We start from the raw sequence: 16,239 nt of genomic DNA, 5'->3' as shown, positions 1-16,239 counted from the left end.
CCTGGAGCCTGGGGTCCCAGTCCCATGCAGGGGTCTCCTCACCATGGCTGGCCCGCTGACGGTGGGGTTTGCCCGGCCTCGTCCTAGGCATATCCCCTCTCCTTCCTATCCCCACTCTCAGGTACCTGCGTTTTTGCCTCCATGAAAGGTGACAATCATCTTGAAGTCGGTTGTCAGATATAGGCGATGGCCCCGCATGGTAACCTGCAGATGGCTGTTGGGCGTGAAGGGGATGGCCATTTTCTGGTTGTTGACCTGGACAAGGAAGACAGAAGCCACGGAGAGTCAGCCTGACCCTCTGCTGCGTCTCCTCTGCCCCTCTGCGCAGCTCGGTATCTGAGTGCTGTCATTCTGTGGGACTACCCTAGTAGTCTTTGCCACCCCTCACAGCAAAGGCCTCCCTGAGGTCTGCTCCCTCGCAGCCATAGTCTTGCAACACAGTGGGACAGAGTGGACGCCCCAGTACTATCTCAGCCCGCCTCCACCCTTGCACCATGCGTTCTCTCCTCTCTCTCCAGCCTTTTGCTCAGTCCCACTGCCCTCCTCTGCCCCTGCCCACGACACGAGCATAGCACTGCTTCCGACTTTGATAACGAGGCAGGCACCTTGGCCAGGAACTTCCTGGGGAACACAGAGTCCCGGCTTCACCTGTTTTCACCGGCCTCCCGCGGGCCGGCCTGCCTCCCCTGACCCTCCTGGCCTGGTCTGGCTCTTACCACAAGCTGCAGATCAGCCTGGAGCTGGACTGTGAAGCCGTAGACAATCACGATGATTTCGTGCAGGAAGACCGGGCTCCAGGACGAATACACTTTGTTGCGCCCCTCCACGACCAGAGGCACCACCTCAGCAGGGAGCCCGTCTATGGTCTTTATCAGAGTGTAGGTCATGCGGCCCCGGAAGAGGTAGCGAAGGCCATCAAACGTATGGTAATGGGGGTCCCCGTAAATGGAGCATTGTCCCGACCCTGCCAAGAAGGGCCAACACTGAGAAGGGATGCTGCCCAGATATAACAACCACCAGAATCCCTCTATGGCCCTGATGTCTCCGGTCACTCCCCCCCACCCCCCCTGCTTTGCTGAGGGCTCCCTGGACACTTGATCTTCAACCTCGTCTCTCCCTAGCCCCAATTTAAAACCTGGTCCCATTCCTTCTTTTTTGCCCTTAAGATAGCAAATCCCAGAGTCGGCCGCAAAGCTGGTGAGAGCCCGCATGAGGCCCCTTCCTCTCCAGACCCCTCCAGCCTTAACCCCTTCCAGCCCTGCCTCTTGCTCCACCTCCCCGATGGCCCCTCTTACTGTTCAATTCACAGCTGCCAACGCCACCCGGTTTGGGCTCACAATGCGAGCCAGCAGGGCAAGAGAACTGCTGGCAGTGAACACTTCCTTCAGTGCAAGAACAGCTTCTGGTGCAGTGAACGGCAATCCAGGTCTTACCTTCCTAGAGAAGACACAGGCAGAACTGGGCCTGCTCAGCCTAGGTCTGCAGTCTGAATGGCTGCATTGGCCCGGGCCAGAGGCAGTTACATGTCCCCTGTACCCTGATGTCCCAAATGTCCCTCCCAGTGGCATCACATTTGTTGTTTTACGTACATTGTTCAGGAAGTACCCATCTTACAGATGACAAAATGGAGGTTACAGGTCCCCTGACTGGTGAGTGGTACCCACAGGATTCAATACAAGGCCACACTTCTTCTGTGATACCACGCCCCATCCCAGTTGTTTGGATTCCTCAGTTCCAAAACCCAAACTACGCACCCCCCAGCCCAGGCCTGGCTGGACAGCACCCAGCCCTGTCACCAGCCCACATACCCTGGGGCCTGCCCTAGAGACATGGGTGGCCCAAGCTGAGAGTTCAGGGAAGGAGAATATGTCAACCTTGAGGTGTCCCCACCCCTGCTTCCTGTCCCCACTCACTGGGAAGGTGCTGCCATAGTCATCCGTGCAGCCGCACTGACTCCTGGGCACACACTCCTGCCCACTGAGCACGTAGCCAGGCTGACAAATGCAGCCCTCCTTGCAAACGGAGGGGACTTGGGAGCCATTGCACTGGTCCATGCAGGAATCTGAGCATGTAGGAAGGCAGGTGGAATAGCTGCTGTGGGTGGGACATTTCAGAGCTGGAGAAGGGGGGTAAACATTTACCGAGCATGAGCTCTGTGCCATGCCTCGAGGAAAGAAAGGAGTAAGAACGCACCCCCAACCCCGCCCCCCAGTCCAGCGTGGGAGACAGAGGTTAGCTAGCAGCCGCAGTGACCTTAATGTGCATGGTCAGTAAGCCTGTGAAAGGCATGCGTGTGTAATAGGAGCACAGCACAGGGAGGTGTGCACTTTGCTGAAGGAGTTAAAGGCCCCCTCCCCCCCTTTTTTTAGATTTTATTTATTTATGAGAGACACAGAGAGAGGCAGAGACATAGACAAAGGGAGAAGCAGGCTTGCTGCAGGGTGCCTGATGCAAGACTCCATCCCCAGGACCCAGGACCCTGCCTGAGCCCAAGGCAGACACTCAACCACTGAGCCACCCAGGCGTTGCTAAATAAAACCCTTTAGGCCAAGTACTTGTGATCCCATGGAAATGTTCACGGGTTGCAAGAGCCTGCAACATAAAGAAGTCAGTTGTCCCTAAATGAAAGTATACATTTCAGACGATCCCAATGAAACATACCAGCAGGATTTTTTTTTTCAGTAGGGCAAGAAGATATTAAAGTAGAAAGGAAGATATGAACAAACCAGAAAACTCAGGAAAATGCTTTTAAAAAAAAGAAAGAAAGAAAAGAGCAATGAGTAGTGAATATCCCTACCAGAAATTAAAACACCGGTGAAACTCTCAAGGATCACAACACTGGGTTACTAGTGAGTGAAGACAGAGCAATGGAAGGGAGAAAAAGCCTGGACAGGGACCTAAATACGTATGGGAATTTAGTATAGGATAAATCATGGCATCTTGGTCAGTGAGGGAAGAAAGAGACTGGTCATTTAAGAATACCAAGACTGGTCATTTTATTTGGGGGAAAAATAAAAACATTGGGGCATCTGAGAGGCTCAGTTGGTTAAGTGTCTGATTCTTGATTTTGGCTCAGGTTGTGATCTTAGGGTCGTGGGATCGAAACCTGAGCCTGAGCCCTGCTCTGCACTCAGTGCAGAGTGTGCCTCTCTCTCTTCCTCTGCTCCTCCTCCTCCCCACTCTCTATCTCTAAAATAAGTAAATAAAATCTTTAAAACAAAACCAAACAGGGACGCCTGGGTGGCTCAGTGGTTGAGCGTCTGCCTTCAGCCCAGGGCATGATCCTGGAGTCCCGAGATCAAGTCCCACGTCGGGCTCCCTGCATGGAGCCTGCTTCTCTCTGTGCCTATGTCTCTGCTTCTCTCCCTGTGTCTCTCATGAATAAATAAATAAAATCTTAAAAAAACAAAACAACAGAACCATCCCCCTGTAAATTAAAAAAAAAAAACTAAAAATAAATAAAAAATAAAACAAAAACAAACAAAAAACCCACGGGATCCATATCTTATACTGTGCACCGGGATAAAAATCTCTGTGGAGATTTAAACATTTAAATATAAAAAAAGAAGCCATGAGGGATCCCTGGTTGGCGCAGGGGTTTGGCGCCTGCCTTTGGCCCAGGGCGCGATCCTGGAGACCCGGGATCGAATCCCACGTCGGGCTCCCGGTGCATGGGGGCTGCTTCTCCCTCTGCCTGTGTCTCTGCCTCTCTCTCTCTCTCTGTGTGTGTGACTATCATAAATAAATAAAAATTAAAAAAAATTTAAAAAAAAGAAAAAGAAAAAAAGAAGCCATGGGACACCTGAGTGGCTCAGTGGTTGAGCACCTGCCTTGGGCTCAGGGCGTGATCCTGGAGTCTCAGGATTGAGGCTCACATTGGGCTGCCTGCATGGAGCCTGCTTCTTTCTGTGCCTATGTCTCTGCTTCTCTCCCTGTGTCTCTCATGAATAAATCAATTGAATCTTTTTTAAAAATTTACTAAAAAACAAAGCCAGGGCAGCCCTGGTGGCTCAGCGGTTTAGCGCCGCCTTCAGCCCAGGGTGTGATCCTGGAGACCCGGGATCAAGTCCCGCGTTGGGCTCCCTGCAGGGACCCTGCTTCTCCCTCTGCCTGTGTCTCTCATGAATAAATAAATAAAATATTTTTTTAAATAATAATAAAAAAAACAAAGCCAAAGGGGTAGGGGAGGCTGGCTGGCTCAGTCAGCAGCTCCACATTGGATGTAGTGCTTACCAAAAGAAAGAGAAAGGAAGAAAGAAAGAAACCAACCAACCAATCAACCAACCAACCAACCAGCCAACCAACAACCATAACAATGCTGGAGCTAAAAACGAGCAAATTGGTTTTTAAGTTCGGAGTCAAGTATTTGTCACCATGGCTCAAAATGCAGAAGCCACAGAACAAAGACTAATATACACTATCCCACATTTGTGTGTGTGTATGTGTGTGTGTGTGTGTGTGTATCTTTTATTTGCATGACAAAAAAGTCAGAGATGAAAAAATAAGAACTGGAAAAATGTGTGTAGCTCATAACACTAACAGGGGGCTACTCTTGGGGCAGTGGCTCAGTCGGTTAAGCATCTGTCTCTTGATCTCAGTTCAGGTCCTGATCTCACGGTCATGAATTCAAGACCCATGTTGGGCTCCATGCTGGGCATAAAGCCTGCTTAAAATTAATTAATTAATTAAAATAACTAAATGAATAAAAGGCTACTCTCTGCAATAGAGAAAGGACCTCCATAGGATAGTTTGATAAAGACTAATGAGCTGGTGGAAAAAATGGTAAAGGGGTACAAAGACATAGCTCACAGCAAAGGAAATCAGACAACTCCCAGACAGATGAAAGAATGCATAACCTCATTCATAACAGGAAAAATGCAAATTAAGACTCTTTGTATTTTTCACATATCCTGATTGGCGGAAAGCCAAAAGTGTGGCAGTGCTCTGGGCGAGGCTATGGGGAATGAGGCACTCTCGTATTACTGGTGGGAATATAAATTCTTCACCCCCCTGTGGAAAGCCAGTTGGCAACATCTCTCAGAAGAGCGAATGCACATGGTCCTCATCCAGCATCACACACCTAGGAATTTATCCTATGGGCAGACGCACGCATACAAAATCATAACTGCATTAAGAGGATCCACTGCAGCACTGTTGGCAATAACAATTGGAAACAACTACAAAGTCCACCAACAGGATACTAGTTAGATAAATTACAACAAATGAGAGGTGCCTGGCTGGCTTAGTCAATAGAGTGTGCGACTCTTGATCTCAGGGTTCTTTTTTTTTTAATTTTTATTTATTTATGATAGTCACAGAGAGAGAGAGAGAGAGAGAGAGAGAGAGGCAGAGACATAGGCAGAGGGAGAAGCAGGCTCCATGCACCGGGAGCCCGACGTGGGATTCGATTCCAGGTCTGCAGGATCGTGCCCTGGGCCAAAGGCAGGCGCTAAACTGCTGTGCCACCCAGGGATCCCTGATCTCAGGGTTCTAAGTTTGAGCTCCACATTGTATGCAGAGATAACTTAAAAATAAAATCTTTGGTCAGCCTGGGTGGCGCAGCGGTTTAGCGCCTCCATCAGCCCAGAGCATGATCCTGGAGACCCAGGATCAAGTCCCATGTCAGGCACCCTGCATGGAGCCTGCTTTTCCTTCTGCCTGTGTCTCTACCTCTCCTTTTCTCTCTGTGTCACTCATGAATAAGTAAATAAAATCTTTTTAAAAAATAAAATAAAATCTTTAAGGGACACCTGAGTGGCTCATTTGGTTGAGCATCCAACTCTTGATCTCAGCTCAGGTTTTTTTTTTTTTTTTTTTTTTTTTTTTAAAGATTCTATTTATTTATTCATGATAGTCACACAGAGAGAGAGAGAGAGGCAGAGACATAGGCAGAGGGAGAAGCAGGCTCCATGCAGGGAGCCCGACGTGGGACTCGATCCCGGGTCTCCAGGATCGCGCCCTGGGCCAAAGGCAGGCGCCAAACCGCTGCGCCACCCAGGGATCCCTCAGCTCAGGTCTTGATCAGGTCGTGAGTTCAAGCCTTGAGTTGGGCTCTGTGCTGGGTGTGGAACCTATTTTAAACTAATTTTAAAAATAAAATCTTTAAAAATATTGTGACAAATGAATTATAATGTAATAATGGGATATCACAGAGCTGCAAAGGAGAATGAGAATCTCCTTAACAAATCTGACCTGAAAGGATCTCCAAACTAGATTATCAAGTGAGAAACACAATGTGCAAGCCACCATGTCTCAAATGCTGTTTGCAAAGAAAAAAAGAAAAATCTATTTGTATTTGTTTTTATGGGGATAAGTAAAATATCTTTGGACAAATATTTAGCTGGTAATAAGGGCAGGCTGGAACCTGGACCCAGGGAGTCAGGATGAGAGGCAGATTTTTCACTAGCAATCTGTTTATTATTAAAAAAAATTTTTTTTTTAGTGATTTCCACTCTCAACATGCGGCTCAATCTCATGACCCCGACATTAGGAGCTGCATGCTCTTCTGACTGAGGCAGCCAGGTGCCTTTCACTGGCAATCTTTTAATACTTAAAAAGTTCCTGAACCATGTGAATGCATCACATACTAAAACACACTTTAATCACTGTCTTAAAGTTTAAAAGGTTCTGGAATTATATAATGTGATGGTTGCAGAACTTGGTAAAAATCCTACAAAACAGTGAATTGTATACTTGTAAAGTGGTGAATATCATTGTATGTGAATTATAATTTGAAAAAAAAAAATTTAAGAGCTACGGAAGGATGCCTTGGAGTCTTCCAGGAGAGAGAAGAAAGAGTTTTCCAGGTGCAGGAAACAGTGTGGATAGAAGCAGGAAGGGGTGTGGAAAAGCCAGACCAAGGGGTGTGAGGAATGGGTGGTTTGGTGGTGATGTGCAGGCACACAGGCAAAGAGGCAAGGGAGGCCAGGCCAGGCCAGCTGGTGGCAGGGTCTCAGATGTCTCAGAAAGGAGCTTGGACTTAACCTTGCCCATGAGAGCCATGCAGGGGAGTGACACAATCATATCTCCTTTGGAAAAACAGCACGGTGGAGAAACAGGGGAGAAGCAGCCTGTGCTGTCCCAGTGGGTGATAGGGGGTGGTATGGGCATTGACTGAGCGAGTATTCCGAAGGAGCCAAGTCAGAATAATGAAGTCATGCAGAGGTTGGAAACAATGGGGAAAGGAAGACAGGAAGCTTGAAGGGACACACAGACAGAACCGAGGTGTGGGAGCGGTCTGGGGTGACATAGGGGACACTCACGGCAGAAGCTGCTGTTTCTCCAGATTGGGGTCTTGAGCCCCTTGGCCTTGCAGGCGGCTCCGAAGGTTTCCAAAGACCCACAGAGGGCGCTCTTCAGGCGTCCAAAACGACAGAGCTTTTGGATACAGAGGAGCAGGAAGCGCCTGGGGACCACATGGGTGGCACATTGAGCCCAGGCTGGAGCCTCAAAGGCCACCTGGCATTGTTCTTGGGCTCTCGCTATGTCAGCTGTGCTGCAGTTTATATCTAACTTCTGCCTTTCTGCTTGGATCTTCTGGTCATCTTGTTGGCAACTGCAGTAGAGAAAAGAGTCATCAGAAGCACAGCCACTGCCCCACCTCTGGCACTCCTGAGTGGCTCAGAAGACCCGTTGGTCTTCACCAGGAAGCTGGTCTCAGCTCTGGGCACCGTCCTTGCAGCCTCAGTCCCCTCCCACATTTTGAAGCCAAAAAGGGAAGACTTTTCATGTGTCCCCAGACAGCTTCCTGGGACCCAGAAGCCACCCTTTGTTGAGTCACACACATACAGGAATGCTCCAGTCTTCCCATCCCTGGGTGTTCCATATAGCCTAGGGTCCCGACTCGTGTTCCTACAGGAATGTAGAGACTTTGAGGGACAATTACTTTGGGTTAGACTCCTTATCTTGCCAACTGTCCACAAATTCACTGTCATTCTGGGCTAGTTCATCGTCGGGCATCATGAGCTCATCCTCTTCCTCACCATTGAAGTTTCCACACATGCCGCAAACCTGGGTGGGCAAAGGGGTTCTCAGCAGTGGGGGCTGGGTGGGTGGGGGGCAGGGAGGCAGAAGAGCCTTTCCACCCTTTAGAAAAAGGTGCACTCCCAGCCCTCCTCCTCTCTGGGGAAGGACCACTTGGGTCTGGAGAGGGCTTAGCGCCCTCTGGAGGCGAACTGCCCCGGAGAAGAGCCAAGGGTTTCCCCCACCTTTTGGTAATAGACTGTAGGGAGCTCGACCTCTAAGAAACCATTGCCGTCAAACTTGACCTGCAGCCCGATGTTAACATTGAGCAAGGTGTAGATGCCACTGGTAGTGATTCGGACCCCCTGGATCTGGGTGGTCGAGGGAAGGGTAACCTGTGTGCCGTTGATCTACAGAGGAGGGCAGGGCAGGTGAATGGGAAGAAGGAATGGAGCACCCTCCCCAGAGGGGGGCTGGTGTCCTCCCTTCCCACCTACATCACCTGGCTCACCAGCACACGCGTGTCACTTTTCAAGGTGACCTGAGTGTTGAAGATGTCAACATTGACCTGGTAGAGGTAGGAAGCATCAGACTGGCCTTTCTGCTTCCTGTGCTTGCCACTGATCTTGAAGAAAGGCAGGTCCATGGTGGAGTGGCACACTTTCACCAGGACATAAGTGCAGGTGCCCCTGAAGGTATGGTGAGTGCCATCGAATGTCACGTACTGGGAGTAGTTTGAGGTACGGCACACTCCCATACCTGGCGGAGAGAGAAGGGTAGCTGAGGAGTGATCTAGCCTGCACAAGAACAAGTGCTCCCCCCACCTTTCAGGGGAGGACATGAAGGTGAAGGAGCCCCCCTCCACCCAAAAGGGAAGGAAGGTGAAAAGAAAAGAAGCGAATCTCAGTGGCCAGGCTAGGAGGCGGCTTGGGGTGCAGTGGGTGCTCCTGTACCAGCGAGAGTTTCATAATGTCAAAGTTCATGGCTGGGAGAATTATGAGTGAACCCGAGGAACCCTTCCTGATGGCACAAGGGTCATCATTTCCCACCAGAAGCTCTTTGGGAGACAGCAGGGATAGGAGCCAGAGTGCTACAGATGCGGGAGAGGTGGGGAGGAGGGGGAGCTGGGGAGGGCAGTCTGTGACTTCATGGTCCTCCCATGCACTGAAGGGCCTCATACCCAAAGCTCGGCAGCGCAGCAACCCATCCACTGGCCGGCACAACTGGCCAGTCTTGCAGGTGGTCTGGTGGCAGGAGATGACGTTGTGAGTGGAGCAGGTGCAGAGCCTGGAGCAGAAGTTGTCTGTGTACCAGCTCTCTCCGACCTGTGGGGTGGGGGCATCAGCAGAGCCAATAGAAGTTTGGAAACCAGAGTTGGACAGAAACCCCCCCACCCCCCCGCCCTGACCCACCACTTCCTCCAGGACGCCTGCCCCGCCCCACCCACCCCTCCAGGCTTGCTACTCTTGACTGCTTGCTTACATCCCTAGCCTTTCTCAACCTTTTGACTTCTAGACTTGCTGCTCAGCCCCTAGAGCTCGCTGGTCCACACTAACTCTTCACAGGCTCTGAGCCCTCCTGCCCCCAAACATGTGGAGTCGCACTCTGGCCCCTCACCAGGTGGTAGTAACCCTCCTGGTCAACACAGCCACACTGGCTGAGGGGCACACAGGAGGTTCCACTCAGGATGTGGCCTTTCTGGCACTCACAGCCCTCGGTACAGGGCAGCACTGCTGAGCAGTCTCTTGGGGTGTTCAGGCTGAGGCAGGTGGCAGGGCAGGGGTTGGCACAGTGGCTATAGTTGCTGCCAGAAGGGCACTTCAGAGCTAGGAAGAAACCAGTGTTAGAAAGGGCAGTGATTTCCGGCCCCCCGATCTTGGAGCATCAAGAGTTCTGGGAATGTTTATCAGATGAACAGATCAACAAAATGAGGTCTATCCACACTGTGGAATGTTATTCAGCCTTAAAAAAGACATTGTGGCACATGCTCCAACATGGATGAACCTTGAAGACATGCTAGGTGAAACAAGCCAGTCCCCAAAAGAGAAATCCTGTATGATTTCACTTATGTGGGGTCCACAGAGTCCAATTCACGGAGACAGAATAACCACAGAGAATGTGGGTGCTGGGGCTGGGGAAGGTAGGACAGAGACTTAGTGTTTAACGAGTGCAGAGTTTCAGTTGGGGATGATGAAAAATTTCTGTAGATGGATGGTGGTCCTGGTTGCACAACAATGTGAATGTACTTTATGCCACAGAACTGGATACTTAAAAATTATCAAAATGGGGAATTTTATGTTATGTATATTTTAGCACAATTAAAAAAAAGTTCCTGGAAAAGAGAGTAAGGAAGGGAACAGAGTTGGCTCAGGTCAGATGGGAAGGAGGCAGTAACCAAACAAGGGTAGAAGGTCTTGATGAGGAGAGAGTCAGAAGGAGGAGGCTCCCAGGGCAGGCAAACGGGTTGAAGAGGAGGGTTGGCCTTGGAGGAAAGAGGGCAAAGGAGGAGGGTGCCCTTTGGGGGCTGAGAGCAGGCTGTGAAGGGAGAACAGAGAGGCAGACTCTAAGGAGAGGGAGAGAGAGAGGGATCTGGTGGCCTCTTCCCAGCTCCAAGAGCAGGTGGTGGGGTCACTCACGGCAGAAGGTGCTATTCCGCCAGCTGAGGGCCTGGCCAGCGTGGGCACACAGGGATGCATAGGCCTGTAGGGAGCGGCACAGGGTCAGGGGGTCGCCCTTGGTCACACACTGACCATACACACAGCTGACGAAGCTGGACTGGGGAGACACCATGCTGTGGCACTGGGAAAAGGGTCCTGGAGGATGAAACAACATACCGAGTGTTGTCTTGGAAAGGAATAGAACCATGCAACTATTTGTTTTCTTTTTTCATTTGTAAAAAATATTTTATTTATTTATTCATGAGCGACACGGAGAGAGAGGTGGAGACATAGGCAGAGGGAGAAGCAGGTTCCCTGCAGGGAGCCTGATGCAGAACTTGATCCCAGGACCCCGGGATCACAACTTGAGCTGAAGGCACATGCTCAACCGCTGAGCCATCCAGGTGCCCCTCAACATCCATTTCAATCAAACTTCATAATTATTGGGGCACCGGGGGGTTCGGTTCAGTCGGTGGAGCACCCAACTCTTGATTTCAGCTCAGATCAGAGTCTCAGGGTTTGTGAGATCGAGCTCCACATTGAGCTCTGTGCTCAGCACAGAGTCTGCTTGAGATTCTTCCTCTTGCCCCTCCCCCCCTCTGCTCTCCCCCTGCTCTCTCTCTCTCTCTTTCTCAAAATACATTTTAAAAGTCCTGTAATTATCGAGAACCCGCTGTCTGAAATGCAAAATAACGACCCATCCATCAGAGTTCCTGAGATGAACACCGCCTCTGCTTTCCCTCTCGTTTGCCTTCCTCCTGACCTTGTGTCTATTATGTGTCTCATCCTTCCTCCCTCTCTGAGCGGTTCCCCTCCTCTCCCACCAAGGGGAGGAAAAAGCGGCTCACTGGAGATGTAACTTACCCCTATAGCTCCTTAAGATATCACAACCCTTTCGCCACCTGTTTGCTTCACTGGCACTGTGGCATCTGAAGGGCTTGGCACCCCTCACAAAGCACCTACATGAGGAGAGAGGAAAGGATAGGAATTTAGCATTGGGGAAAACTTCACCCCAAAACTGAAGCAAAACGTGAAGCATGAAAGTGGGAGGGGAATAAAGACAGGAGAAGAGAAGAAAATGCTCCCTTAGGTAGGAAGGGCAGAGATGCAGTGGGAAAGAACAAGGTCAGCTCTCTGGATAGAATTTCCAAAGAGATAGATCAGTAATCATAGGAGCTAGCCGGGGTAGAGGAGGTGGGAAAAACCTTTGGTCCATTCCAGGCTCAGAGAGATCAGGGGCAGACAAAGGACCCTCCTCTCAACCCAGGCTGCCTGCTGAGACTCCTCCCCAGGTCGGGCTCCCCGCATTCCCAGCTCACCCTGGTTCAGAGTACTGAGGTAACTTCCAGGCGGCCCCCAGGTAGGCAGAGCCAGACACGGGCCTTTTGTTGGGGAGCAGATTGTCATCCAGGCTATTGTTGTTGTAGTTGCCTGGAGGAGGGGTCATTTTGAGGCCACTGAGGCACCCTGCCACTAGACCCACCCCAGGACCACCAACTTCCTCCCAGAAGAGTCAGCCACTTTGAATTCTTCACTCAACAGACCAAGGTTTATCCTTTCTTTCTCTTCACCTTGGCTTCCCTTAACACCTACCCTCACGCACAGCACCCTCAAACAATTGCTGGGCAGACAAGCCCTGAGGACACCTAATTAAATGTGTGGATGTACAGGACCAGGACAGACTCTTGCCCATTGTCCCCATCTTTTTTTAAATATTTTATTTATTTATTCATGACAGACATGGAGAGAGGCAGAGACATAGGCAGAGGGAGAAGAAGGCTCCCTGCGGGGAGCCCGATGTGGGACTCGACCCCAGGACCCCAGGATCATGACCTGAACTGAAGGCAGACACTCAACCACTGAGGTACCCATTGTCCCCACTTGGCCTGCAGATGCCCAGGGAACTCACCACACAACCCGCAGAGCTGGCCAGCATATGAGGAGGGCACAGTCACTTCAACCAGGTGGTTCCCGTCATAACGTACTTGAAGCCCAAAGTCCGTGTAGAGGAGGATAAAGGAGCCACTGGGCCTTATGCTCACCCGGCCTTGTGCAGGCCACAGAGGCAGGGCCACCCGGCGACCATTCAGCTACACAAGCAGGGAAGACGCGGTATTGAAAGGCTTGCTTGGGACAAGGACAACGGGGCCAGGACTAGGGAGCAGACAGGGATGGTGAAGTATCTCCAAAATTGGGACAGGGTCTGCTGTGGGCTATTCCCAGAGTCTCTAGGAGCCCCAGAAGGAGGGAGAGAGACAGACTCTGAGCAGGCTGGGGGTAGGGGGCCCGGGGAGGTGGGCAGAGGCACATACCATGACCTTGTAGCCTTTGATCAGTGAGATTTTCAGGTTGAAGACCTGCACATTGACAGCTCTGACGTAGGAGGCCTCTAAGTTTCCACTGCGAAACTCACTGGTGGTGCTCACCGTGAAGTTCTCTAGGGGCGTAGGCTGGCAAGGCTGGGTCAGGATATAGGCACAGGTGCCCATGAAGTGGTGCAGGGCTCCGTCAAACGTCAAGTAGTGGGGGTCCCCCGAGACAGCGCAGGTGGCAGACTCTGGGGTGGAGAATATGGAATTCAGAGAGCACTCCCAACCCTGAGCTGCCATCCTGGTGAGTCCATGTTGGAACGGGATCCACGACTCATCCATGTGGTTGGCCTGACCTGGAAAGGTCAAGGACAGGGACTGCCCCAACCTCTCTGGGTCCATGAAGAGGCTGCTTTGGCTTGGGCCAAAGGCTTCCAGCCTCCCGTGAAGCCCCAGCTCTCTGGGGTGCCTGCTTTGGGGCAGAACCATGACCTTGCTCAAGCCCACATGGGCACCACCACCCCCACCCCATTCCCCGGCTCACCTTCCACCTGGGTGCTTACCTCGGGCATGACAGCCATAGGTACCATTGTACTGAGCACAGACCTCCTGGGACTGGCACTTCCAGTGTCGGCAGTGAATTCTATTCTTGCCCTCACAGGCACAGAGCTCTCTGCAGCCTGGCTTGAACCACTGCTCCCCTACCTGGCAGACAGAAGGAGGGAAGGTTAAGAGGTCATTCTCAAGTCTGACTGCTGACCCACAGCCACTCCCAGCTTGCTCGCAGGGGAGCCATTCCGGTCATCCTGAAGCTCCAGGTTTAGTTCCAAAGTCTGGCATTCACTTACTTATTCATTTGTTTGTTCCTTCCCTATTTCAACAGATATTTATCTACCTGCACTAGGTGTTAGGGATTGCAGAATGAACTAAATGGACAATGTTCCTGCCCTAACAGCTCACAATGGAGGGCAGGGGGATTAGGGCAGTAAACAGGTAAACTAAAACATCAGGTACTCCAATACAATATGCACCCAAAGAAGACAATGGTGGGGGTGGGGGGTGGTAAGGAGGCTTTCCCGCCATTAACACGAACAATAAGCACTTGCTACAGAAGTTTAGAGGGATGCCTTTTGACTTAACTAATCAGGAAGGCTTCAAGGAGGCTGCGGCATTTGAATAGCGCCTCAGAGCAGATGAAGGATTCCAAGAGCCATGGTGGCTGGGAGGCAGTGCAGAGACAAAGGGGCTGCAGAGAAGGTAACATTGACAGGAGAGCAAGGCGAGGATAGAGTGTTCAGTGGGCCAGGTTGGAGCCAGACCAAGGGCTGTGACGGACACCAGTGCCATTCCTGGGGACAGGGTGAGGGGCAGGCAAAGAAGGAAGAGAGAAGCACCACAGATGAGAGTCTGGCTCCAAGTACCACCTCTGAGGTAGTGTGCGGACAGGGGCCCAGGCTGGGGCCAAAGTCATTCAGCAAAGAAAGGGGCTCATGGCCCAGGAAGACATGGTGTTTGGAAAGATGTTTGTGTTTGCACAGATAACACAGAGAAGTGCCTGAGCCCAGAGGACCAGAAACTCTGGAAAAATGACTCAGGTGCATGAAGAGGAAAGAGCCAGGGGTCTCAGATCTGCTGGCAGCGTGGAGACAAGCTGCTGGGACTCCATCCCATTCTGTGGGAAAAGCACTAGAGCTGAAGAAAGAAATGGGGAATCAGATCCGAGTCGGAGAGCCGCTACCCACAGCCCTCCATGCCTCAGCTCCCCACCTTCCATCCTGCACCCAGGCTTCCCCAGACTTCAGAACCAGAGGTGGCATGGTGGAGTCCCAGAGGCTCACCTTGAGGTAGCCCATTGTGGGCTCGAGGCACCCACACTGGGATGGGAGGACACACTGGAGGCCGTTGAGGACGAAGCCCGGGTTGCACTCGCAGCCCTCCACACACCGTTCCTGGCAGGACATGCCGAAGAACCCGGAATGGCAGGTGGCAGGGCAAGGCCTGGCACACACAGTGTACCTGCTGTTGGGTGGGCAGGTCAGAGCTGGTGGGGGAGGAAACAGAGGTGAGAAGAGCAGAGGGCAGGACAGGGAAAAGGGGATGAGTCGAGGTCTGTTGAGAGGACAGCTTTCAGAGGGCCCACAGCTAGAGGCTTCTGACCAATCCTGAGAAGCAGGGAGTGACTGGGAAAAATGGGACCAAGGAGCTCAGCTTCCCCGCTGGCCCTGGAGAGTGGCCTACGGGAGGCTACCAAGAGGCAGGTCCCAGGATGCAGACAGATCCAAGCGTCTCAGCTGCTGTATAGACACTCCCAAAACAAGCAGTCAGGGTGACAGCAGGGGAATGCACCCATGGGGCCTTGATCAAGGGCATGTCCTTGCCCTATAGCAAGCTTCCCGAAGGAGGCTGTAGGGGGCACCACGAGGCAGTCATGTTGCACCCACTCACGACAGGAGTCTGTGTGTCCTGCATGCAGAGGACAACAATTTGGGCACTTGCATACACAGACGTGCATTGCTCTGCATAGCCTCAAGGGCTGGGAGGGCTTTCCGAGTTTGCAAGGGACGGTGATTTTTCCTCAGTGGATTTTCTTTCTTTTTTTTTTTTTTTAAAGATTTTATTTATTTATTCATGAGACACACACACACACACACACACACACACACAGAGGCAGAGACATAGGCAGAGGGAGAAGCAGGCTCCATGCAGGGAGCCTGATGCAGGGAGCCTGATGCAGGACTCGATCCCAGGACTCCAGGATCACACCCTGGGCTGAAGGCACGAGCTAAACCACTGAGCCACCCAGGGATCCCCGTTTTTCTTTTTTATTTGAGGGAGAGAGAGAATAGAGAGAAAGAATGAGTAAAGGGAGGGGGACAGGGAGAAGCAGACCCCCCCGTCTCCCCCCCCAGGCAGGGAGCCTGACCTGAGCCAAAGGCAGCCCCTTCACCGACTGACCCCCACCAGGTGCCCCATTGGTGAATATTTCTGACTGTAGCTTTCCCTGTGCACATGTGGAAGCAGAGAGGTTCAACCAGCACCCACCGCCGCCCTGTCCTAACACCCAAGATGCCAGCCCTATGCTCGCATCTGTGCATCAAGGAAGAGGCCTGGCTGCTCTGCACAACTCACGGCAGAACTGGGGTTCCCTCCAGGGCTTCACTGGGTAGCCAGCCTCCTGGCAGATCTCGGTCAGGACTGCCATGTGGAGACACAGCCCTGACTGCAGCCCCTCGGATTTGCACCCGTCAAGAATGCAGTTCTTGAAGAACCGAGAGGTCTTGAGGTGAGGCAGACAGGCCCTGAGGGGAGGG

The 16,239-nt window shown here is 51.7% G+C and overlaps 1 protein-coding gene across 1 annotated transcript in view; it reads right to left on the bottom strand.

Moving 5' to 3' along the window:
* ZAN (zonadhesin) overlaps positions 1-16,239 on the bottom strand; it is a 39,182-nt gene that overhangs the window by 4,249 nt on the left and 18,694 nt on the right. Inside the window, exons 22-39 of the mRNA XM_077908048.1 lie at positions 16,058-16,227; positions 14,767-14,969; positions 13,492-13,633; positions 12,932-13,176; positions 12,529-12,709; positions 11,939-12,050; positions 11,484-11,578; positions 10,599-10,775; positions 9,580-9,788; positions 9,143-9,287; positions 8,474-8,721; positions 8,208-8,372; positions 7,886-8,010; positions 7,263-7,555; positions 1,914-2,116; positions 1,296-1,437; positions 717-964; positions 126-255 (exon numbers count right to left, since the gene is read on the bottom strand). Coding sequence (XP_077764174.1) covers positions 126-255; positions 717-964; positions 1,296-1,437; positions 1,914-2,116; positions 7,263-7,555; positions 7,886-8,010; positions 8,208-8,372; positions 8,474-8,721; positions 9,143-9,287; positions 9,580-9,788; positions 10,599-10,775; positions 11,484-11,578; positions 11,939-12,050; positions 12,529-12,709; positions 12,932-13,176; positions 13,492-13,633; positions 14,767-14,969; positions 16,058-16,227 — 3,233 coding nt within the window. The remainder of the gene's footprint in view (positions 1-125; positions 256-716; positions 965-1,295; positions 1,438-1,913; positions 2,117-7,262; positions 7,556-7,885; positions 8,011-8,207; positions 8,373-8,473; positions 8,722-9,142; positions 9,288-9,579; positions 9,789-10,598; positions 10,776-11,483; positions 11,579-11,938; positions 12,051-12,528; positions 12,710-12,931; positions 13,177-13,491; positions 13,634-14,766; positions 14,970-16,057; positions 16,228-16,239) is intronic.

Source organism: Canis aureus, chromosome 8 (genome assembly GCF_053574225.1).
Source record: "Canis aureus isolate CA01 chromosome 8, VMU_Caureus_v.1.0, whole genome shotgun sequence".
Classification (NCBI taxonomy): Eukaryota; Metazoa; Chordata; class Mammalia; order Carnivora; family Canidae; genus Canis; species Canis aureus.
This window is presented reverse-complemented; position numbering and strand designations above follow the sequence as displayed.